The sequence below is a fragment of the Tamandua tetradactyla genome, chromosome 2, assembly GCF_023851605.1.
Source record: "Tamandua tetradactyla isolate mTamTet1 chromosome 2, mTamTet1.pri, whole genome shotgun sequence".
Classification (NCBI taxonomy): domain Eukaryota; kingdom Metazoa; phylum Chordata; class Mammalia; order Pilosa; family Myrmecophagidae; genus Tamandua; species Tamandua tetradactyla.
The window spans coordinates 124,327,072-124,352,228 of NC_135328.1; the positions used below are offsets into that span (position 1 = coordinate 124,327,072).

General features: G+C 37.8%; 1 protein-coding gene across 4 annotated transcripts in view; it reads right to left on the reverse strand.

Moving 5' to 3' along the window:
• The window catches only part of YEATS2 (YEATS domain containing 2), a 194,398-nt gene that overhangs the window by 92,482 nt on the left and 76,759 nt on the right, over window positions 1–25,157 (reverse strand). For all 4 annotated transcript variants that reach the window (XM_077148751.1, XM_077148749.1, XM_077148750.1 and 1 more), the window contains exon 8: window positions 3,245–3,356. In XM_077148751.1, coding sequence (XP_077004866.1) covers window positions 3,245–3,356 — 112 coding nt within the window. The remainder of the gene's footprint in view (window positions 1–3,244; window positions 3,357–25,157) is intronic.

A 25,157-nucleotide genomic window follows, 5' to 3' on the forward strand; every position in this document is an offset into this window, starting at 1 on the left:
AGATATGAGATCAAGCTTTTTAAAAAAAAAAAGGCAGTTTTAGGTAAATTTATCAGAGAAACTTCTAAAAAATCATTTACTAGATGGGTAAATGAGTTGTCTTGGGTAGTGCTGGACTCCATGGTAGTACCTGAGGAGAGGTTACAGGAATGCTAAAAAAAGGAATTTCGGGCATTCTGGGTGTTCCAGTTTGCTAGCTGCTGGAATGCAACACGCCAGAGACGGATTGGCTTTTAATAAAAGGGGATTTATTTTGTTGGTTCTTCAGAGGAAAGGCAGCGAACTTTCCACTGAGGTTCTTTCTTACATGGAAGGCACAAGATGGTCTCTGCTGGTCTTCTCTCCAGGCCCCTGGGTTCCAACAACTTTCCCCGGGGTGACTTCTTTCTGCATCTCCAAAGGCCTGGGCTGAGCTGTGAGTGCTGAGATTAGGAACGCCAAGCTGCTTAGGCTGTGCTACTTGGCGCTCTCTCATTTAAGCACCAGCCAATTAAGTCAAACGTCACTCATTGCAGCAGACACACCTCCTAGCTGACTGCAGATGTAATTAGCAACAGATGAGGTTCACATACCGTTGGCTTATGTCTACAGCAACAAGACTAGGTATGCTCACCTGGCCAAGTTGACAATTGAATCTAACTAACACACTAGGAATTTAAAATTTTATATAATTCTAATATTTAGAGCATTTAATAATTAATATAACAGTTACAGTATCAAATATGGATTGCTATGTACAACAGAATTTCAGAGTTCAGAGAAAGCACTGTGCCTAAATAGCCAGGATATGTTACACTGAGAATAGAAACTTCCAGAAGTGGACATGAAAAACGACACAAAGGGAGAAAGCCCACAGCACTCTGGGGACATGAATTGACTGAGGTGGCTGAAGTAGGATGCTCATGCAAGAGATTAGTGAGAGACAACTGAGGGGAAGTATCCTGAGTCAAACCATAAAGAACCCTGAATGGTAGGTGTGCTGGTCTGAAACTGTCATGTACCCCAGAAAAGCCATGTTCTTTAATCCTCATTCAATACTGCTAGGCAGGACACTTTTGATTGTTTCCTTAGAGATGCGGCCCACACAATTGTGGATGGTAACTTCTGATTAGATGGTCTGATAGAGATGTGTCGCCACCCATTCAAGGTGGGGTTGCTTACTGGACCCCTTTAAGAGGTAACTATTTTGAAAAAGCTTCAGTGCCGACAGACCCCACACAGCCAGAGACCTTTGGAGATGAAGAAAGAGGATGTCCCTGGGGAGGATGTTTGAAACAAGAAGCCAGAGACCCAGGAGATGCCAGCCATGTGCCTTCCCAGCTGAGAGAAGTGTTTCAGACCCATCAGCCTTTCTTGAACCAAGGTATCTTTTTCTGGGTGCCTTTGTTTGGACATTTTTATAACCTTAGAACTGTAAACTTGTAACAATAAATTCCCTTTTTAAGAGCCATTCCATTTCTGGCACATTGCATTCCAGCAGCTTTAACAAACTAAAATAGTAGGCCAGGGAATCTGAACGTGAACACAACAGGAATTTGGTCAAGGTTTCTGAGACAGGCATAGCATAAATGTTCTGCTGCAAATCTGAGGACAGCATGCAGTATGGTCTCAGAGGAGAGGAGGCAGTTAAGGAAGCCAACCAAGAGACAAGAGCAGAACAGCCTAGTAACACTGGAAAGGGGAGAATGCAAGAGAGATTACAAGGGAAGAGTCCTTAATTGAATGAATATTTAGTTCAAAGGGAGACGATGACTCAGAGATAGACACAGAAATGACAGGGAAAATGAGATCACAGTACAAATGAAGACTACAAGGTCTGTAAGGTCTCACGGTCAATAAATAGTAAATAGCAAAATTAAGATTTACAGAAAAACTGATAAATATATTAAATACTGTCATTGTAAAAACCTTCCACTAGGAACTCTGAAATACAACCCTGTGTGTTGTATTTCACACAACACAATATGTGTGAAAACTATGTAAACAACATTCTTTATTGAAGGGATTAGGGCTGGGCCTAGTTCACCATCAAGGGTATGTGCAGCAGCGCTTAAAATAAGATTAAAAGAAAGCAAACTATTTTAGACTTTCTTCTAATAAGTGGGACAGTGTCCTGTCCCTCTGAACAAAGTGCCTAAATGCTCTTTAAAATCATAGAACAATCTATTTTACATCAATTTCTAGAAAATAATTTAAACATCAAGTTCAGCCATACGCTCTACCCCAATGGAGGGTAAATTTCAGCATGTCTTAAGGTTAAAAGAGGTGCACTAGTAGAAGAAAGAGGGGGGAAAAAAGAATACTACAGATACCCTCAGCTTTCTCTAGTTCAACTTCAGGAGCCATTAATGGGAACAATGTGGGAGACCACAAGTACAGTACGCTTGCTTTAGTAGACATGCAACATTAGAACAGCATCGTATGCAGAGAAAAAATGCACGCCAAACTGCAACAGTGATGGCCTATGGGGAACATTAAAAAAATGGTATGTCTTCCAACCATAAGCTAAAAATGTAATTAAATTAAACTGGAAAATATTTTTTTCTAATGTAGGGGAAAATGTACATAATATCTCAAATTCAATTACTCCAATATTTTGTGTTTTTTTCTCTTTAAAAAAAATCAGTTGACTTCATACTATACAGTTTTATACTATGTATTTTTTCTTCCACTCAACTTTAATAGTACTATTTCCATATGTGCAACAAATCCTTCATAAAATATAATGTAGAATCGAATAGCTACACAATAAACCATGGGGTTATAACAGGGAAGGATTTTTTACAACACAAATCAAAAGTATTACGACCTTGTACAGTACTTTATATTTCTTAAAATGTGTTCGCTTCTATCTTTCAAAAAATATAAATATATAACCTCATGGAATAAACAGACAAGGTTTATTATTTGTCCCATTTTATAGAAGAATAGATTATTTTTAAAAAGCAAAACAAAAACTTGGTCCCAGGTAATTAATAATGGTGAGATCTGATCAGAGATTCAAGTCTTCTATTACTTGATAAGTTCTTTTTTTTTTTTTTATTAATATACATTGTGTTATAAATCCCCCCACCTCTCAGCAACAAATCTACGTTCAGGAGACAAAGGAGTATTGTAGCAGTCAGCATACTGCACTCAAAAAGCTCTATACTGTTTCTACAACTCTTCACGACTCCTCCCAAAAGACCTAACAGTGCTGCTTTACATTTGAGTCATTTCTGGGAAACAACACTTATTACAATACCTTCAGATTATGTATGATATCTATTCGCTTGTTCTGGGTGTCCTTAAAGTGAACTTGAACTCTGACAGGAAACTCACCCCAGCCTCTTCTGGTCAGGTGAAAAGGAGGTTCTCTAGGGAAAAGCAGATATTAAATTCATTGATGTTCATGCTCTCATCTTTGAGGGGAAAAGTGTCTCATGATGAATAAACTAGAAATTCACTTCCTTCTGAGAATCATCTAGGTGTCTTCTTTTGAAGCTACATCAGTATGCTAAATTTTGCTAAAAGGCTAAGTTATAAAAGAAGAAAATTTTTTTAAAAAAATCAACATCAAACCTTCAATTTTTGAATGATTAGCGCTAACAGACTTAGATCATATAATCTACTGTCATTATTTAAACAGATGAGTAAACTAAGGGCTTAGAAATATTCCCTATTCCAGATACCTCATATTTACCCCTCCACTGTGGCAAAAACAAATCATGAAAGCGCTCAATCTGAAAGTGACTATTTATGTAAAACTGTCTGCTGAAAGAACATAAAAGAAAGATTAAGTTCATTTATGACTGATCTTTCCCAAACAATGACATGATTTCAGCAGGTACAGGGAAATATGTGAACGCTGCAGAATTTTCAGTAAAAATATAGTTTGTGCAGAGGGAAAAAAATGGAAGGAGATGAAACTAGTTTGGCAAACTGATGATAATTTAAAGCTGGAAAATGGATACATAAAATTTCATTATATTCTTTACTTTCATGTATGTTTGAAAATCCATGATAAAAAACATATCTAATTGTGAGATGTAAAAGTTCTATAAAGATATTGTATAAGTTAGGGGGGAAGAGAGAGAGCATCTTTAAAATGAAAATGTTTGCTATGGATCCCTGGCTTGGAATTATTATAATGAGAGGAGATGCCAAGATTGCAAGGAGAAAGGAATTTTCAGCAGGCTGTGCTTTTCGAAAACTCAGGAGAGACATGAATTTGATAACGGCAGAACTCAAGAACATGTGAATTATCAAGCACAAAGCCAGGGGCCAACAAGAGAGCAGATGACGAGAAAAAGTCCCAGAGTACGAGCGTAGCCTGGAAATAAGAGAAAGCATCACCTATGTTATAAGCCAGAGAGAAAAGACAGCAAAGAAAACCAGAGTGCCCTGGATGATAGAAACCAGGTATATGCCCACTGAGTTAGTTAGAGAAGTTGCCATGACATTGGCACAGATTCAGACTGAAGCTAAAAGAGAGGCTTGGGGTCAAATGTGAGGGCAAATTCAAGACAGTAGTTTGGAAAGGGCAGAGATGAGGTGAGGCCTAGAGGCATAGAATGGTGGACTAATGAAGAAATTCGACTGATGACAGCTTTGGTCATTTAAACTCCAGGAAAGCTACTTGGATAGTCTAAACCATGCTATACTATGTCTCAACAATACTGCTTGCACACTGTTTCTCCCATAACTTAAGTAGTAAAATTAGATGTGCTCCTCAAATTTGGTATGTGGACCAAACTTTAGTGAATGGACAGGAAGGACTGCTGCCAGGAAAGAGAAATCACATGGCATAAAGGCCAGGAAAAAGGAAAGAATGCTTTCTTTTAACAGGAAATTGATCCATAACCATACATTTGGAAGCAAAAAGGGCATCAAAGTCCTACCAACAGATCTATAGTGGAGTAAGTTCCTCTGCCAAAACAACCATTAAATAAGAACTTTGTCGAAAAGGAGAAGTCCAGAAGAACACTCTACAGTATCCAGGAAAAACTGGGCAGAAGAGGGCTAAACTGCAGCCAATATTAGTAATATTAGTAAGTTACACTGTGAGCAGCAGTTACCTGCACCCACCTGCTGGCAGGTCCTGACACAGACTGCTAAAAATACACTTCCCCAAGATGCAGAACAGGCATGGGCTGGCTGCTGATCACAGCCTTCGATGGGCCACTTCAACTGCTGGGGTCCTGCACAGAAGGTGGACACTGTTCCAATCTGCCCAGGACAAAGGGGGCAGAAGACATGGAGACAGTACAACCCCTCAGAGCCATGGAGGCTGGTCAAGAAAGCACAGCTCTAAGGGGCACAGGAGAAGCTCCAGGGGCTTGACTGGGCCTTCCCCATCCTCTCTCTAGGGCAGCTTAGCCTGCTGGGGCTCCCTCTGTGGGTCCCTGGCCTTACTGCTGCTGGAAACTCCTTCCCAGTGTTCCCACTCCCACTCCAGCAGAATCTGCCCTATAGGCAAACGCACCCTGAGACAAGGAAAGCAGTGCAAGAAACAACTCAGCAGCCGGGCTGGGGTAAAGGCTTGTCTGCATTAAATCCTGCAGGGGAACACGGAGAGAAGAAGAAAGCTGGCTGCTGGGATGCAGAGGGCACTCCAGTTCCCATAAACAGGGGCACTCGTAAGGCCATTCACTGGCAAGCACAAACCCAGGGTAAGACACAGGCCATTCAAGAAGGGAGGCTCTTGTACTTTGCAATCATACTTACTGCTACGGGGGCTGCAGCGAAAAAAAACTTTAATATCACCAGCTGGTTACAAACTTACAAGACAGATACTTCAGGGTGTTCATCTCAAAATCAACATTTTAAAATATTAAAATGAACAGTGTACAACAAAAGATTTCAAGACAAAGAATCAGTAAATGATGGCCCATTAAAAGAGGATAAAAATCTAGAATTATCAATAAGTAGACAAGACTACAGACACATTGGACAAAGAGTTTTTTTTAAAATAACCTTCAATATGCACAAGGAAATTAAGGAAAATGCAGAGAAAGAACAAGAGGATATCAGGAAAACAATGAATAAGCAATATGAGAATCTTAATATAGAGATAGAAATTTTAAAAAGGACCCAAACAGAATTACTGGAGTTGAAGACCACAACAACTGAAATGAAAAATTCCCAGGAGGGCTTCAACAGCAGACTGGAACAGGAAGGAGAATCAGCACACTTCCTGACAAGAAAATCGAAACTAGACAGGCTGAGGAACAGAAAGAAAAAAAGAATTATAAAAAGTGTAAATCACCTAAGAGATCCCTGGGACACTATTAGGCATACCAATATACACATTATAGGGCTCTCAAAAGAAGAAAAGGGAAAGTAGAAGGAATATTCAAAGAAATAATCACAGAAAATTTTGCAAAGTTAGCAGAATACATGAATATGTATACCCAAGAAGCCCAGAATATATATTCATGGTACTGTCAAATGTAAAGGACAAGGAGAATTCTGAAAGCTACAAGAGAGAAGAGAAAACTAGCATGCAATGGAATCTAATGGATTCCCAATTAGATTAGGTGCAGATTTCTTAACAGAAACCAGGGACGCAAGAAAGTAGTGGGTTTTAAAATACTTGACGTTAATGTATGGAAGTTCTCTTAAAACCTTTCTACTTGCTGTTAAAATAAATTGTTTGAAATGCTAGTGATCAATGAAAGGGAGGGGTAAAGGGGTATGGTATGTATAAATTTTTTTTCTGTTTTCATTTTATCTCTTTTTCTGAATAGATGCAAATGTTCCAAGAACTGATGGTGATGATGAATATGCAACTATGGGATGATATTGTGAATTACTGATTATATATGTAGAACGGAATGATCAAAATAGGAATGTTTGCATTTGTTAGGTGTTTTTTTTTTTTTTTTTAAAGAGAGAGGGAGGAAAGGAAGGAAAGACAGAGAAGGAAGGAAGGATGGAAGGAAGGAAGGAAGGAAGAAAGGGAAACATTTTTAAACATTTTCTTGTTTTATTATATTTTGTTTGTTTGTTTTGTTTTTTACATGGGCTGGGGCCGGGAATCGAACCGGGGTCCTCCGGCACGGCAGGCAAGCACTCTTGCCCGCTGAGCCACCGCGGCCCGCCCTGTTAGGTGTTTTTTGATATTTAAAAAATAAAATAAAAAAACTTAAAATACTTAACGTGCTGTAAGAAAACAATTGCCAACCAAGAATTTTAAATACGGCAAGACTTCTGTCAAAAATGAGGGAGAGATTAAGATATTTCCAGATAAACAGAAAGAGAGTTTATCAAACTAGTCCTGTCCCAGAAGCAGTGCTAGAAGCAGTTCTTCAGAACGAAAGGAAAAGACACCAGACTAGATAGTGTTTCAAAGCTGCATAAAGAAATAAAGATTTCACTAAAGATAACCATTCGGGTAATGATAAACGCCAGTACTACTGTGCCGTATTTTTTAGAATGTAACCCCACTTACTTTCTACACATGCTAAAATACAAATGCATAAAAATGTAATGATAAATCTATGGTCCTGGACATACAATACAAGAAGATAAAGGACAGAGGGGAAAGGAACAGTGTATGTGTATGCTATTGACATCAAGTTGGTATCAGATAAAAAATGACTGTTACACATTTAGAATGTTAAACTTTAACCCCAGGGTAACCAGGAGAAAAACAGATGAAAAACATATCCAGACAGAAATGAAAAGAAACAATGTGGTACGATACAAAAAAAATCAAACAAATATGAAAGTAGGCATTAATGGAAGAACTGAGGGACAAAAAAAGATATGACGTTCAAATACTAAATAACAAAATGACAGCAGAAAGTCCTGTGTTATCTGTAGTCACTTTAAATGTAAAACTTTCCAGTCAGAAGGCAGTGACTGGCAGAATGGATAAAAAAGAATGTCCCAAATATATGCTATCTACAAAAAACGTACCTTCAATTCCAAGACATAAGGAGGTTGAAAGTGAAGGATAGAAAAAAATATACACTGCTTAATAAAGTAACCAAAAGAGAGCCAGGGTGGCAATATTAATACCTGATAAAATAGACTAAGTAAAAAAAACTGTTAAGAGCAACAAAGACAGTCATCATGTACTAAGTAAAGAGGTCAATTCAACAAGAATATGTAACAATTATAAATATACAGGCACCTAAGACAAGAACCCAAAAACATGTGAAACAAATAGAGACAGTTTTAAAGAAGAAACTGATGGTTCTACATGAATAGGAGACTCTAAAATTTCACTTTAATACTGGATAGACATCTATCTTGAATGAAGATCAGTAAAAAAACAAAAGACTTGAATGATACCCTAAACCAACTAGACCTCACAGATATATACAGGCATACCTCAGAGATTCTGCATGTTCCGTTCCAGATCAAGACAAAAAAGTGAATATTGTAATCAAGCAAGACACATGAATTTTTTAGTTTCCCAGTGCATATGAAAGTTATGGTTACACTATAATCTTTTAAGTGTCTAATAGCATTGTCGAAAAAAAATAACATATATACCCTAACAGAAATATGACAGAGTCACAAAGTGAACACATGCTGTTGGAAAATGGAACCAACAGACTTGCTCGACTCAGGGTTTCCACAAACTTCAATTTATAAAAAATGCGTATCTGCAAAGTGCAATAAGGTGAAGTGCAATTAAACAAGGTATGTCTGTACAGAACACTTCACCTAACAACACAGAACACACTCTTTCCAAATGCCCACGGATCCTTCTCCAGGAACGACCACATCTTAGGTCACAAAAAAAGTCTCAATAAACTAAAAAATGCTGAAATCATTCTATGTACCTTCTCTGAACACAATAGAATGAATGAAAGCTAGAAACAATTAACAGAGAGAAAAATGAAAAATTACAAATACACGGAGGTTAACCAATGTACTCTTAAACAACTAATAGGTTAAAGAGGAAATCAGGAAAAATATTGAAGCAAATGAAAATGAAAATACAGATTGAGGAAGGAGCCAAAATGGCGGCAGCGCGAGGCGTGGGATTTAATTCATCCTCTAGGGCAGCTGGTAAACAGCCACCAGGAACAGTACAGAACAGCAGCCAGGGCCATGTCAGTGACCAACACACAGCGTACCCCAGCCTGGACAAGCCGGACCGGCTGCAAGCCCAACCAGAACCACGAATTCCACAAACTGCTGCGGCCGGCACCCCAACCCCACAGACTGCTTCACAGAGGGGATAAGAAAGAGACTTTACTAGCAGCAGGGGCTGAATGCAACCAAGCTTCAATCGTGGAATTAATTAACAAATTCTGACTACTAAAAATAGGCCCCCAGCTCAGCTGAACCTTGAGTAAAAGCAGAGGTTGCTGCTTTTTGCCCCCATGCAGAGGGGGCACCATGGTCAGAAAAAAAAAAAAAAAAAAGAGGTTTTAGGATCTGCAGCACAAAATTCAAGAAAGAGTCTGGGCCATGAAGAAAAGAAAGGGGAACATAGGACCTGGAGATACTTAGAGCAATGTACCAACTTAAGCTCTTGATTGGCAAACCCAAGCAACTGGAGTTCAGCTCTGAAAAAGACGTTTTTTCCTTTTCTTTTTTGTGGCTGTGTTTCTGCAGCTTGACTGCTCTTTGGATACAGCTGCACGGCTAATCAGGCTCCAACTGCCCCAGGCATTGGCAGAATTAAGCTTGTTTGAGAGTCTGTCTGGAGGCTGTGCCTTCCCCAGGAGAGGGGTGGGGCCCAGCTCAGGTAGAATCCCTCCCTCAAGGAATTCAGACCCCAGCGTCTAGAAAACTGAAGCAAACGGAATGCTACCTAACTCAAGGCATCAAAATTGGAAAGAAAGAAGTAAAACTCTCACTGTTTGCAGATGATAAGATAATATATGTCAAAAACTCTGAAAGATCCACAGTAAAACTCCAAGAGCTAATAAATGAGTACAGCAAAGTGGAAGGCTACAAGCTCAACACTCAAAAAACCTGTAGTGTTTCTATATACTAGTAATGAATAATCTGAAGGGGGAAATCAAGAAACAAATTCCATTTTCAATTGCAGTCAAAAGAATAAAATATTTAGCAGTAAATTTAACTAAGGATACAAAAGACCTATACAAAGAAAACTATAAAAAATTACTAAAAGAAATCACAGAAGACCTGAAAAAATGGAAGGGCATACCGTGTTAATGGATTGGAAGATTAAATATAGTTAAGACGTCAATTTTACCTAAACTGATTTAGAGATTCAATGCAATACCAATTAAAATTCCAAAAACTTACTTTTCAGAAATAGAAAAGCCAATAACCAAATTTATCTGGAAGACCAGGGTGGCCCGATTATTCTGAGAAAGAAAATAACATCCTGAGAAAAATATTCTGAGAAAAAAAAATGAAATCAGAGGTCTCATACTAACCAACTTTTAGGCGTATTACAAAGCTACAGTGGTCAAAACAGCATGGTACTAGCATAAAGATAGAAACACAGACCAAAGGAATAGAACAGATGGTTCAGATGTTGACCATCTCATCTTTGGAAAATTGCTCTTTGACAAGATAGTCAAGTCAACTCAACCTGGGACAGAAAATCTCTTCAATAAATGGTGTCTAGAGAACTGGACAGCCACATGCAAAAGAATGAAAGAGGATCCATATCTCACACTGTATACAAAAATCAACTCAAAATGGATCAAAGACCTAAACATTAGATCTAAGACCATAAAACTTTTAGAGGAAAATGCAGGGAAATATCTTATAAATCTTACAATAGGAGGTGGTTTCGTACACCCAAAGCACGAGCATTGAAGAAAGAAAGAAATGGGAACTCCCCAAAATTAAACACTTTTGTGCATCAAAGAACTCTGTCAAGAAATTTAAAAGACAGCCTTTTTAATGGGAGTAAATATCTGGAAACGATATGTCTGATAAAGGTGTAGTATCCAGAATATAAAAAGAGACTGTTCAACTCAACAACAAAAAGACAAACAGCCCAATTACAGAATGGGCAAAAGACATGAACAGACACTTCTCAGAAGAGGAAATACAAGTGACCAAAGGCATATGAAAAGATGCTCAACTTCCCTGGATATTAGGGAAATGCAAATCAAAACCACAATGAGATATCATCTCACATCCACTAGAATGGCCATTATCAATAAAACAGAAAATGACAAGTGCTGGAGAAGCTGTGGAGAAAGAGACACACTTATCCACTGTTGGTGGGAATGTCCAAATGGTACCGCTGTAGAAGGCAGCTTGGTGGTTCCTCAGGAGGCTAAGTATAGAACTGTTATATGAATTGGCAATACCATTGCTAGGTATCTACTCAGAAGACATGAGGGCAAGGATACAAACAGACATTTGCATACCAATGCTAATACCAGCATTATTTACAATTCCAAGAGATGGAAACAGCCCAAATGTCCATCAAGAGACGAGTGGCTGAACAACCTGTGGTATAGACATACGATGGAATATTACACAGTTGTAAGACAGAATAAAGTTATGACGTATGTAACAACATGGATGGACCTGAGGACATTATGCTGAGTGAGATTAGCCAGAAACAAAATGACAAATATTGCATGGTCTCACTGATATGAACTAACATTTGTGAATGAACTTAGAGAATTTCAGCTAAGAACAGAAACCATCAGGAGATAGAAATAAGGTAGATATTGAGTAACTGCAGCTGAAGGGACACAGACTGTACAACAGCATAGCTTGTAAAAGTTCAGAAATGGATAGCACAATACTACCTAACTGTAATACAATAATGTCAGTACACTGAATGAAGCTGAATGTGAGAATGATAGAGGGAGGAGGGGCACAAATGAAATCAGAAGGAATGATGGACAATAAAGACTGAGATGGTATAATCTAAGAATGCCTAGAGTTTGCAATGAGAGTGACTAAATGTACAAATTAAAAAATGTTTTTGCATGAGGAAGAACAAAGGAATGTCAGTAACGTTGGGTGTTGAAAATAGATGGTAATTCATATTCTAAAACTTTAACTGATGTGTAAGATTAAAGCAAAAAATGTTTAATTGGTACAAAATTTATAATTTGACCAGTGCTTTCAAATACAACTTATGTGGATAGTTTAATTGAACACCTTAACTACATGGAACCTTAAGTAGGCACGAGAGTTTGTAGGTTTGTCCAGAATGATGCCTTGATAAATCCAAGTATGATTTGAACAGTGAATAAAAAAGTATTTGCAAAGTCACCTTGGGGGAATGGCAAAAAAGGGGGAAAATTCAACTCCTCCATTTGGAGAATTCCTGATATTCTCACAAGTAGTGGGGACAAGCAAAGCAATAGGCTGAATCCCCAATCTTGGGGTTTGTTCATATGAAACTTAACCCCGCAAAGGACAGGCTAAGCCTACTTAAAGTTGGGCCTAAGAGTCACCCCCCAAGAGAACCTCTTTTGTTGCTCAGATGTGGCCTCTCTCTCTCAACAGAACAAGCAAACCCACTGCTCTCCCCCTCTCTACGTGGGACATGACTTCCAGGGGTGTGGACCTTCCTGGCAACGCGGAACAGAAATCCTAGAATGACCTGGGACTCAGCACCAAGTGATGGAGAAAACCTTCTCGAATGAAAGAAGGAAGAGAAATAAGACAAAAGAAGGTGTCAATGGCTGAGAGATTTCAAATAGAGTCAAGAGATTATCCTGGAGGTTATTCTTATATCACCTTTTTAGTTAAAGCGTAACAGAGAGGCTGGAGGGAACTGCCTGAAAATGTAGAGCTGTATTCCAGTAGCCATGTTTCTTGAAGATAATGGTATAATGATATAGCTTTCACAATGTGACTGTGTGATTGTGAAAACCTTGTGTCTGATGTTTCTTTTATCTACCTTATGGACAGATGAGTAAAACATAGGGATTAAAAATAAATAAGTATTAGGGGGAACAAATGTTAAAATAAATTTAGTAGATTAAAATGCTAGTGATCAATGAAAGGGAGTGATAAGGGCTATAGAAAAGAAATAGGGGGAACAAAGGCTAAAATATATTGAGTAGATGGAAATACAAGCAATCAATGAGAGGGAAGGGTAAGAGGTATGGTATGTATGAGTCTTTTTTCTTTTAATTTCTTTTTCTGAATTGATGCAAATGTTCTAAGAAATGATCAGGGTGATGAATATGCAACTCTGTAATGATATTCTGAGTTACTGATTATATACCAAGAACGAAATGACCATATGGTAAGAATGTAAATTATATTAAAAAAAAAATTTTTAATTAAAAAAAAGAAAATGAAAATACAGCAAACCAAAATTTATGGGATGCAGCAAAAGCAATATGGGAGGGATATTTATAGCTCTAAATGCTTCCATTTAAAAAAAAAAAAGCTCTCAGATGAGGGACCCTACCTTTTTCAAAACTTGAGAATCCATTAAGAGAAGAAAAAACTAACTCAAAGCAAAGAAAGGAAATAAAACAGAGTGGAGATAAATGAAATAGAGAATAAAAAAAGAGAATCAATAAAAAAACAAGATGATTGTTTGAAAAGATCAATAAAATTGACAAACCTTTAGCTAGATTGATGAAGGGAAAAAGAGGACACAAATCACTACAATCAGAAATGAAAACGGGGACATTATTAACTGACCCCTCTGAAATAAAAAAGGACTATAAGAAGATGCTATGAACAACTGCACACCAATAAACCTAAGCTAATAGAAACGGACAAATTCCTAGAAACACACAACCTACTAACACTGATTCAAGAATAAATAGAAGATCTCAACAAATCAATAATTAGTAAAGAAATTGAATGGGTCATCAAAACCCTTGCAACAAAAGAAGCCCAGGACAAGATGGCTTCACAGGGGAGTTAAACACTCTAAGACAACTTAACTCCAATTCTGCTCAGACTGTTTCAAAAAACTGAAGAGGAGGGAACATTCCCTAATTCACTCTATGAGGCTGTGATGGTTAGGTTCTAGTGCCGTATTAGCCAGGTGATTATGCCCAGTTAGTCTGGTCAGGCAAGCACTGGCCAGACAGCTAAAAAATAAAATTATCAGTCAGCTGATTACATTATGATCAACTAAAGCGCGCCCCACCCCACCCCACCAACAAGATAATACAATCATCTGAAGGCTTTTAAGGAAGAAGAGAGACTCCTTCAGTACTTCTTCAGTCAGCAAGCCTCTCCTGTGGAGTTCATCCAGACCCTTCAATGGAGCCGCCAGCTTCACAGCCTAATCTGTGGATTTTGGACTCTTCTACTCCCACAGCTGCATGAGACACCTTTATAAATCTCATATTTATGGATATCTCCTGTTGGTTCTGTTTCTCTGGAGAACTAATACAGAGGCTTATAGCACACTCAGAGCAAAGTCTGATAAAGATATCACAAGAAAAGAAAATTACAGACCAATGTCTCTCATGAACGTAGATCCAAAATTTGTCAACAAAATGCCAACAAACACAATCTAACAGCACATTAAAACAATTATATGCCATAATCAAGTAGGTTTTATCCCAAGTATTCAAAGGTGGTTCAATGTAAGAAAATCAATATATGTGTAGTAGTTTGAAACTGTTTTGTACTCCAAAAAAGCCATGTTCTTTTTCTTATCCAATCTTGTAGGGGCAGACCTATTGGTTAGGGTGGAACTTTTGATTAGGTTATTTTCATGGAAAAGTTACACACCCAACTGTGGGTCATATTAAAAGGTCATATTAAAATTGTGGCTCTAATTAAAAAGGTCATATAGATGGAATTTGTGACTCCACCCATTCAAAGTGGCACTTAATTAGTTTACCAGAGTCCTTAAAAGAGTTCACAGAGAGAGAGAGAAGGACAGAGACGATAAAGAAGCACCTTTGGAGTTACCTGGAGTGCCGACAGAGATGTCTGGAGAGCCAATACAGAAATAGCTGAGATGCAGATGTTTGGAAGTTCAAAAGCCCTAAGAGATGCCAGGAGCTGGCAGAGCCAACAGTAACCAGAGTCCAGCAGATGTCAAAATGGATCTTTCCATAAGATGCTCAGCAAGCCAGAACCTGGAGAGAGCTGAGTGAAGCGAAGAGAAGAAATCCAGACTTGCCCCAGAGAAGCTAAGAAAGGACCAGTAGACTCAGGCCACATGCCTTCTCATGTGACAGAGAACACCCAGACACCATCTGGCCCTTCTTTGCAGTCAAGTTATCTTTCTCTGTATGCCCTAGTTTGGGCATTTTAACGTCCTTAGAACTGTAAATTTGTAACTTAATAAATTCCCTTTATAAAAGCCAATCCATTTCTAGTATATGGCATTCTGTAGAACACCTTTTCTGCATCAACTGACATGATCATGTGTTTTTTTTCCTTTATTCTGTTAATGTGGTGTATTTCCTATGGAAACTAGAACAATATATAATACACCACATTAACAGAATGAAGGAAAAAAACACATGGTCATTTCAGTTGATTCAGAAAAGGTGTTTTACAAACTCTAGCACTCCTCGATAAAAACATTTAGAAAACTAGGAATAGAAGGAAACTTCCTCAATATGATAAAGGAATATATATGAAAAACTGACAGCTAACATGCTACTTAATGGTGACAAGCTGAAAGCTATCACTGGAAGATCAGGAACAGATCAAGGATGACCAGTATCACCGCTGTTACTCAACATTATAGTGGATATGCTAGCCAAAGCAATTAAGCAAGAAGAAGAAATAAAAGGCATCCAAATTGGAAAGAAAGATGTGAAACTTTCCCTTTTTGCAGATGACATGGTCCTATATATAGAACATCCTGAACAATACTCAACAGAGCTCCTAGAGCTAATAACAGATTCACAAAGTAGCAGGATACAAAATCAACATCCAAGGGTGCACAGGTGGTTCAGTGGTAGAATGCTCGCCTTCCATACGGGAGACCCAAGTTCAATTTCCAGACCATGCAGCCAAAAAAAATCAACATTCAAAAATCAGTAGTGTTTTATACACAGCAATTCACAATCAGGAGTAAAAATACAGAAAAAATCCCATTTATAATAGCAAATTTTTAAAAAACACAAAATATCTAGAAACAAATATAATCAAGAATATAAAGGACTTAGAAAACTACAAAACATTGCTAAAAGAAATCAAAGAAGACATAAATGGAAGGCAGTCTGTGTTCACAGACTGGAAAACTAAATAATGTTAAAATGTCAATTCTACCCAAAGCAATTTACCAAATTCTACACATCAAATCAAAATTCCAACAACCTTCTTTGCAGAAATGGAAAAGCTATCAAATTTATATGGAAGGATAAGATTCCCTGAAAAGCCAGAGCCATCTTGAAACATGAGAATGAAGTGGGAGGTCTCACACTTCCTGATCTTAAAACATATTACAAAGCCACAACAATCCATACAATTACAGCTATATAAACCAGTGGAATCAAACTGAGAGCTCAGAAATCAACCCTTGCACTTAAGGCCAAATGATTTTTGACAAGGGGGCAAAGATCACTTAATTGGAAAAGTATAGTCTGTTTCGAAAACAGTGTTGGGAGAACTGTACTTCCATTTGCAAAAGAATCAAAGAGGATTCCATCTCATACCATATGTAAAAATTAGCTCACAATGGATCAAAGACTTAAACATAAGGGTGAGAACTATCAAATTCCTAGAAGAAAATATACAAAGCATCTTCAGGAATTTGTTAGGCAATGGTTTCTTAGACATTATACCCAAAGCACAAGCAACAACAAAAAAGAGAGAAATGGGACCTTATCAAAATGAAAAATTTCTTGTGTATCAAAGGAATTAATCATGAACAGTAAAATAACAACCACACAATGGGAGAAAATACTTGGAAGCCAAATATTCAATAAAGTTTTAATACCCAAAGTGATAAAAGAAATCCTTCAACTTAACAAGAAAAAGGCAAACAACCCAATAAAAAAAATAGGCAATAGTTAAATAGACAGTTTCTCAAAGAAGAAATACAAATGGCTAAAAAGCACATGAAAAGATGCTCAATATCACTAGCTATCAGGGAAATGCAAATCAAAGCCATGAGATACTTCACACCTACTAGAATGGCTACTATTAAGCAAATAAAAAACTAACAAATGTTGGAAAGGATATTAAGAAAATAGGAACATTTGTTCACTGTTGGTGGAAATATAAAATGATAGCAGCTGCTAAGGAAGAGAGTCTGGTGGTTCCTCAGGAAGCTAAGTAGCCACTGACCCAGTAGTCCTGTTACTAGGTATATACTCAGAAGAAATGAAGCAGGGAAAAGAATAGATATTTGCACACTGATGTTCACAGCAGCATTCCTCACAACTGCCAAAAGATGGAAACCCAGGTTTCCATCAACCAATGTGGTCTATGCATATGATGGTATATTAGTTAGCCATAAGAAGGAAAGAATTTCTGAAGCATGTGGCAACCTGGATGAATCTTGAGGACATAATACTGACCGAAATAAGTCAGACTTAAAAGCACAAATCTTGTATAATGTTACTAATAGGAGCTAATTATAAAAGGTAAACTCAAAATTAAAATCTAGAATATGGGTTATCAGGAGATAAAATCAGGACAGAGAATCAGAAGCAGATGCTTAATGTGTACACAATTTTTAACTAGCTAGAATTTAAATGTTTGAAAATGGATAGAGATGATAGTAGCACATTATGGTGAGTGTAATTAACAGACCTGAATTAAGGATGTGATTGTGGTTGAAAGTTAGACTCATGTATGTCACCAGAAGGAAAGCTAGCATATAAAACATGGGACTGTATAACACAGTGAACCCTGTGGTAGATGATGACTGTGATTAGCTGTGCCAGTATAAAACTTTCTGTGTATCCCAGAAAACCCATGTTCTTTAATCCTGATTCAATACTTTTGGGTGGGACCTTTGAATTAGGTGGTTTCCATAGAGATGTGTCTCCACCCATTCAAGGTGGGATGCTTACTGAAATTCTTTCAGAGGAAACCATTTTGGACAAAACTTCAGAGGTGACACAGAGAAAGAGGTCTGGAGGTACAGAAAGAAAACAGCCCTGGGGAAGCTGTTTGAACCACAAGTCAACAGATCAATACACAGCCAGCAATGTGCCTTCTCAGATCAGCCTTTCTTGCATTGAGGTATCTTTCTTTGGACACCTTAGTTTGACATTTTCATGGCCTTAGAAATGTAAACTTGTAACTTAATATATTCCATCTATAAAAGCCAACCCATTTCTGGTATACTGCATTTCCAGTAGCATCAACAAACTAAAACAGATTTTGGTACAGAGAAATGGAGTGCTGCAGTCTGTAGCTACCAAACATGTTGGAACAGCTTTTTGAATAGGTAAGTGGAAGATTTCAGAAGAACTGTGATGAGCTTGATAGAGAATGCCTAGAACGCTTTGAAGAGACTGTTAGTAGAGGTGCGGATTCTAAAGATACTTCTGATAAGGCCTTAGACAGAAATAATACATTTGTGATTGCAAACTGGAAGGAAGGTGACCCTTGTTTTAAAGTGGCAGAGAATTTGGAAAAATTAACTACTGGTGTTGAATGGAAGGCAGAATTTTAAAGTGGCAAGCCAGAGTACTTAACTCAAGCGATTTCCAAATCAAATAAAGAAAATGCAGCTTGGCTTATCCTTCCAGTTTATAGTAAAATGAGACAGGAAAGAGATAAGCTGAGAACTGAACTTTTGGGTACAAAGAAACCAGAAACTGATGGTCTGGAAAATTCTGGGCTTCCAGAAAGGGAGACCCCAGAAAATAGAGCCCCATATGATTTAATCAAACATGGAACCAGTCAGTCATTACAGGACAAAAGAGGATTGGAGATGGAGTTATCCAGAAAGGATCTGTGTAAAGTCCTAATGTCTGATGGGCATGATCCCAGCGTATTGCATAGAAAACCAACAAGAGTGTTGTGGAATCTGTATAAACGGAATGACAGCCAGTCTGTATTAAAAAGGACTTAAAAGGGACAAACTGAAGGGAAGATCACTTCAAAGGCAAAACTATGGAAGCTAAAGTCTGAAGCCAAGAACCCTCAGGCCAGGAAGGAAGGTGGGCCCACCCATATAATCTTGGAGAGGGTGAGTCTGCCCTGAAGGCAGAGAGTGAGCCTTCTGCCTGGATGTCCAGGAAGAGTTCTGGTGCCCCAGGCCTCAGAGAGGATGGAGCCAAGAAAAAAGCAGTCTCCCCAAAATTCCCCAAGGTTGCAACCCTCACCCCATAATTTGGAGAGAACAGGGCCACTGTGCAGACCTTTGAAGGAGGTGGGACTGCTGTCTTATAAAGCCCTGAGGATAAATGACTCTCAGACTTCAAAATCAAATGGAGTTTGCCCTACAAGTTTCCAGAACTGCTTATGTCCAATGACCTGTTTCCTTCCAGTCTCCTCCTATGGCAAAGGGATCGTCTATCTCATAACTGTTCCTCCTTTGTATATTAGCATCAGATAACTTGTTCTGAGTTTTACAGGTTCAGAGACAGAAGAGAATTTTGCCTTAGGACAGACCATGCCTGTAACTGATTTTGATGAGATTTTTGTACTGATTTTGACTCTGTATTGTATTTGTATTGTTACTGAAATGGTTTAAGGCTTTGTGATATTATAATGGAATGAATGTATTTTGTATATGGAAAGAATATATCTTTTGGGGTTCAGAGGGTGGTATGAACTGGTCTGAAACTATTATGCACCCCAGAAAAGCCATCTTCTTTAATCCTGATTCAATACTGTTGAGTGGAATCTTTTCAGTTAGGCTGCTTCCATGGAGATATCTCTCCACCCATTCAAGGTACGGTGCTTACTGGAGCCCTTTGAGAGGTAAGCCCTTTGAAAAGCTTCAGAGCCAACACACAGAGACGTGTGGGGGTGCAGAAAGAAAATGCCCCTGGGGAGGCTGTTTGAAACCAGAAGCTAAACGACTAGCAGATGCAAGCCACATGTCTTCCCAGGTCAGCTTTTCTTGAGTCAGGGTAGCGTTTTTCTGGATGCCTTAAATTGGGGCATTTTTATGGCCTTACAATTGTAAACTCGTAACTTCCCTCATAAAAGCTAACTCTTTAAAAGCTTATAAAAAACACCCTTATAAAAAAAGTTAACCCTTATAAAAGCTTATTCCCTTATAAAAGCTAACCCCTCTCTGGTATACTGCAATTCTAGAAGCATTAATAAACTAAAATAATAGTACTTATATTAAAAATTCTTTCACAGACTATAATAAATGTATTATCTTACTATTATGAGGAGTTAATAATAGAGTGATACATAGAAAAATGCATATCCTGCAAACTGTGTAATATAAACTGTAATAATTTAGCATTCTCTCATCACAGAAACAAATGTATTACACAAATGCTAACAGTCAATAATAAGGGAGATAAGAAGTATGGTATTTTTCTTTTTTAGGGTAGCAGTGAAAAGGGTCTGAAATTGATTGCGATGATGGATGCCCAACTCTGTAATGATACTGTGAACCACTGATTGTACATTTTGGATGGACTGTGTGGTATGTGAATATATCTCAACAAAACTGCTTAAAAAAATTAAAAAAAATTTTAACTCAAAACGAGATACCATTTCACACCCACTAGAATGGCTACGATTAAAAAAACAAACAAACAAACAGAAAATTGCAAGTCTTGGGAAGGATGCGGAGACATAGGAATACTTCTTCATGGCTGGTGCCCATGTAAAATGGTGCAGCCACTGTGGAAAAGAGTACTGTTTCCTCAGAAAGTTAAAAATAGAATTACTATGATCCAGCTATCCTGCATCTAGGTATATACTCAAAAGCACTGAAAACAGGGTCTTGAACAGATGAACATACTGATGTTCCTGACAGAATTATCCTCGATTGCCAAGAGATAGCAGCAACCCAAGTGTCCACCAACCAATGAATGAATAAACAAAATGTAGTTATACATACAACAGAATATTATTTAGCTGTAAAAAATAATTAAGTTCTAATACATGTGACAATACAGATGAACCCTGAAGAAATCATTTTGAGTGAAATGACACAAAAGGACAAATATTGTGTGATCTCACTGATATGAAATGAGAGTATACAAAGTCATAGAGCCAGAAACTAGAACACAGGTTACGAAGGGTCAAGGCGGGAGGTAGAGCATAAGGAGCTAATGCTTAAATTGTACTAAGTTTCTATTTGGGTGATGGGAAAGTTTTGGTAAAGATAGCGGTAATGGTAGTAGGACACTGAATGTAATTAACACAAGTAAATTAGAAATTTGGATGTGGTTGAAAAGGGAAATTTTAAGTTGTATATATATTAGAAAAAAATTTAAAAACAAAACATAGGACTTTATAATGCAAACAGTAAACTGTAATGTAAACCATAAATACAGTTAATACAATATTCTATCATCAATTGTAACAAACATACCACATTAATGCAAACACGTTAATTACAAAGTAGGTATATGGGAACTTTGTATTTTCTGCATGATTTTCCTCTCAACCTAATAAAGAAACAAACAAATAACACTGTGTTCTTTTAAAGTTAGGATATCTAAACTCAGAAAACTATAAGCTAATGTTAAACTATATTACTAATAGACCAAGCATTAGAGTAAATAATTGTTTACACTATCATTTAGTCTGGAGAAGAAAACAGAGCATGGATGGATTCACTGAGGAAGTACTTCTGAGCAGTATCTTGGAAAATAAAAAGGTCTTCAGAAAGACAGTCAGGCTGTTTGGCGTCTGCATGTTTACGGTGGGGGTGGGGGATGATAAAGACCGACCACAGAAGAGAGGTGGCATTCCAGGTAAAGAAGAAAGGCTCGGGTCCCACGGTACTCCAGGAGAGACAAGATGATGAGCTGGCTGCACAAGTGTAGAGGATATTTCTGAAAGGATTCAGGAATTAGGTACAGAACTAAACCAAATCACAGTAAGACCTTTTTTTTTAACGTTAATATTTGAGAGCCTAAGAATAAAATTATCATCAATTAAACTCTACTGTTGGACTAAAACAGTTACCAACACTTTTCACATCTAGTGAAATATGTAAAGAAAATGAAGGAAGTCTGACAAATGGAAGGAAGAAAAACTCACTTGCACTGGAAAATGACTATGCTGATTTGATTCTCAGAAGACATCACATTTGGAAAGAAAATAATTTAAACCAATAAAGGGATCAGGCAAATGTCTAGAAATGGGGTAATGTGTGGGTAATACAGTCTTCTTATAAGCAAAATCATTGTTAAGTTTGAAACAACTATTGAGGATAAGATAGCTTAAAAGCAACAAAATTGTGGTGTGGAAACTGAAGTGAAGTCACCAAATATTTGGGTCCTATTCAACTGTTGAATGTGGGCAGACTTGGTATATAAGTAGGCTAAAAGGGGAACCAGAGAAATATGAATATACCAAAATTGTTCAGCCTCAAACAAAACTGTATCAGTGAATTTAAAGATACTCATAATTTGCCTTCGTAAGATATCTTTTCAACTATATTCAGAAATGTAGCCTTCAGAAATTACAAGGTCCTCCCGTGTTGTGCTAAAGGATTTCAATAAAATCATGCTGTCGGACGAGTCAAACATATGGATTAAAAATAAATAAATAATAGGGGGAACAAATGTTAAAATAAATTTAGTAGACTGAAATGCTAGTGATCAATGGAAGGGAGGAGTAAGGGGAATGATATATGTATGAATTTTTTTCTGTTTTCTTTTTATTTCTTTTTCTGAATTGATACAAATGTTCTAAGAAATGATCATGATGATGAATATGCAACTATGTGATGATATTGGGAGTTACTGATTATATATCAAGAATGGAATGAGCATATGGTAAAAATGTTTGTGTTTATATGTTATGTTCTATAAAAAAATAAAATAAAATTTTAAAAATCATGCTGCTGTCTAAAAAATAAAAAGTAACAAAAGCCATCAAATACTTAGAAATTATCTCTGAATCAGAGAGATGCAGGACCTATGTGAAGAAAACTATAAAACTTAGTTAAGGTATAAAAAAAACCAGAGCATAGAAGATGAAACATAACATGTTCTTGAATGGAAAGAGTCAATACCATAATGTGAAAATTAATAATAAATTATTATTATATATGTCTATAACTAGATGCTTTGATTCTAAATAATCTGGAAGAAGATATACTCAAAATGCCCTAGAGACTCCTAGGCACACGCCTGAACACCAGGTATTCCTTCCAACAGAGCCCAGGACAAACTCTTCAACCAAGATCAAAACTACACATTCAAGGTAGAGGGGCACCAAATTCGCAGCAGAACAGTTAAAATCCTCTTTGACACGTTAAACCAATAACTTTACCCAGACAATGACACAAAATAAAAACCTGCTTTAGAAATTAACACTCAAGAGTCTAGAATTCAGATTTGGTTCAGAATCAAAGAGCTAGACACACAATCCAGAGAAGAACAAAAAGTCAGGAGGCCTCAGAATTGAGTCAAGACCATGGATAAGATCACTCTGAACAGACTTAGATTGGGACACTGGATGAAGCCATATCTCTTTGCCATTTATGTAATCTCATTAAGCACAGGAACAGCCCTTACCCTAGGATCAATTTCAGGAAACAACTTGCTAAAGAAAGTGGGGTCCCAGAGTCAAGAGTCTAAATCTGGTCTCAACACCAAAGATCTCGATTCCTTGTCCAAAGAAAGAGAGAATCTGGTAAAGTCTTAGAACAAAGACAAGTGTCAGAACAAAATATCAGAGGAGAGAGTTCAAGGCACAGAAGCTATCAAAAACAATAACACCAAACTCATCAGCAACTATTTTATTTCTCTAGAACCAGAAAGAGAGGGCACAGAAACAAGTTCAGAAAGAATTATTTTGGAGAAAGCTTCAGAATGCTGCAGAACCATGAAGCACAGAATCCACCAGACAGTGACCTTTGGAGATTCTGAGAGAATAACAGGAGAACAAGGAGAATGCCACAGAAACACAAAGCAGAGAGTGCACCAGCCAGCAACATTTGGCGATGAAGAAGGAAAACGCCTCCCAGGGAGCTTCATGAGGCCTGGAGAGGAAGCTAGCAGATGATGCCATGTGCCTTTCCACTTAAGAGATAAACTCTGATTGCATTCGCCACATAGCTCTCCATATGAGGGAGAAACCCTGAACTTCACCAACCTTCTAGAATCAAGGTATCTGTGCTGGTTTCAAATGATGTATGTACCCTAGAAAAGGCAGGTTTTAATCCTAATCCCATTTTGTAAAGGCAGTCATTTCTTCTAATCCCTATTCAGTACTGTATATTGAAACTGTAATTAGTTCATTTCCCTGGCAATGTGATTTAATTAAGAGCAGTTGTTAAACTGGATTAGGTGGAGGCGTTTTTCCACCCATTAAGGTGGGTCTTGATTAGTTTACTGGAATCCTATAAAAGAGGAAACATTTTGGAGAAAGCGAGATTCAGAGAGAAGAGAATGCTGCAGCAGAGAGAGAAGAGAATGCTGTAGCACCATAAAGCAGAGAATCCACCAGCCAGCAATCTTTGGAGATTGTTCTAGTTTGCTAGCTGCCAGAATGCAACATACCAGAGACAGACTGGCTTTTAATAAAAGGGGATTTATTTCGTTAGTTCTTCAGAGGAAAGGCAGCTAACTTTCAACTGAGATTCTTTCTTAAGTGGGAAGGCACAGGGAGATCTCTGCTGGTCTTTTCTCCAGGCCTCTGGGTTCCAACAATTTTCCCCAGGGTGATTCCTTTCTGCATCGCCAAAGGCCTGGGCTGAGCTGCAAGTGCTGAGATGAGGTATGCTGAGTAGCTCTAGCTGTGCTACGTTGAACTCTCTCATTTAAGCACTAACCAATTAAATCAAACATCATTCATTGCAGCAGGCACACCTCCTAGCCGACTGCAGATGTAATCAAGCAACAGATGAGGTTCACATGCCATAGGCTCATGTCCACAGCAATAGAACTAGGCACCTTCACCTGGCCAAGTTGACACCTGAATCTAACTACCACAGAGATGAACAGGGAAAATGCCTCTTAGGGAGCTTCATGAAACAGGAAGCTAAGAGAGAAAGCCTAGCAGATGATGCCCCATTTGCCATGTGCCTTTCCAACTGAAACAGAAGCCCTGACTATGTTCGCCACGTGCCTTCTCATTTGAGAAACCCTCAACTTCATCGGCCTTCTTGAACCAAGGTATCTTTCCCTGGATGCCTTTGATTGGACATTTCTATAGACTTGCTTTAATTAGGACATTATCTCAGCCTTAGAACTGTAAACTAGCAACTT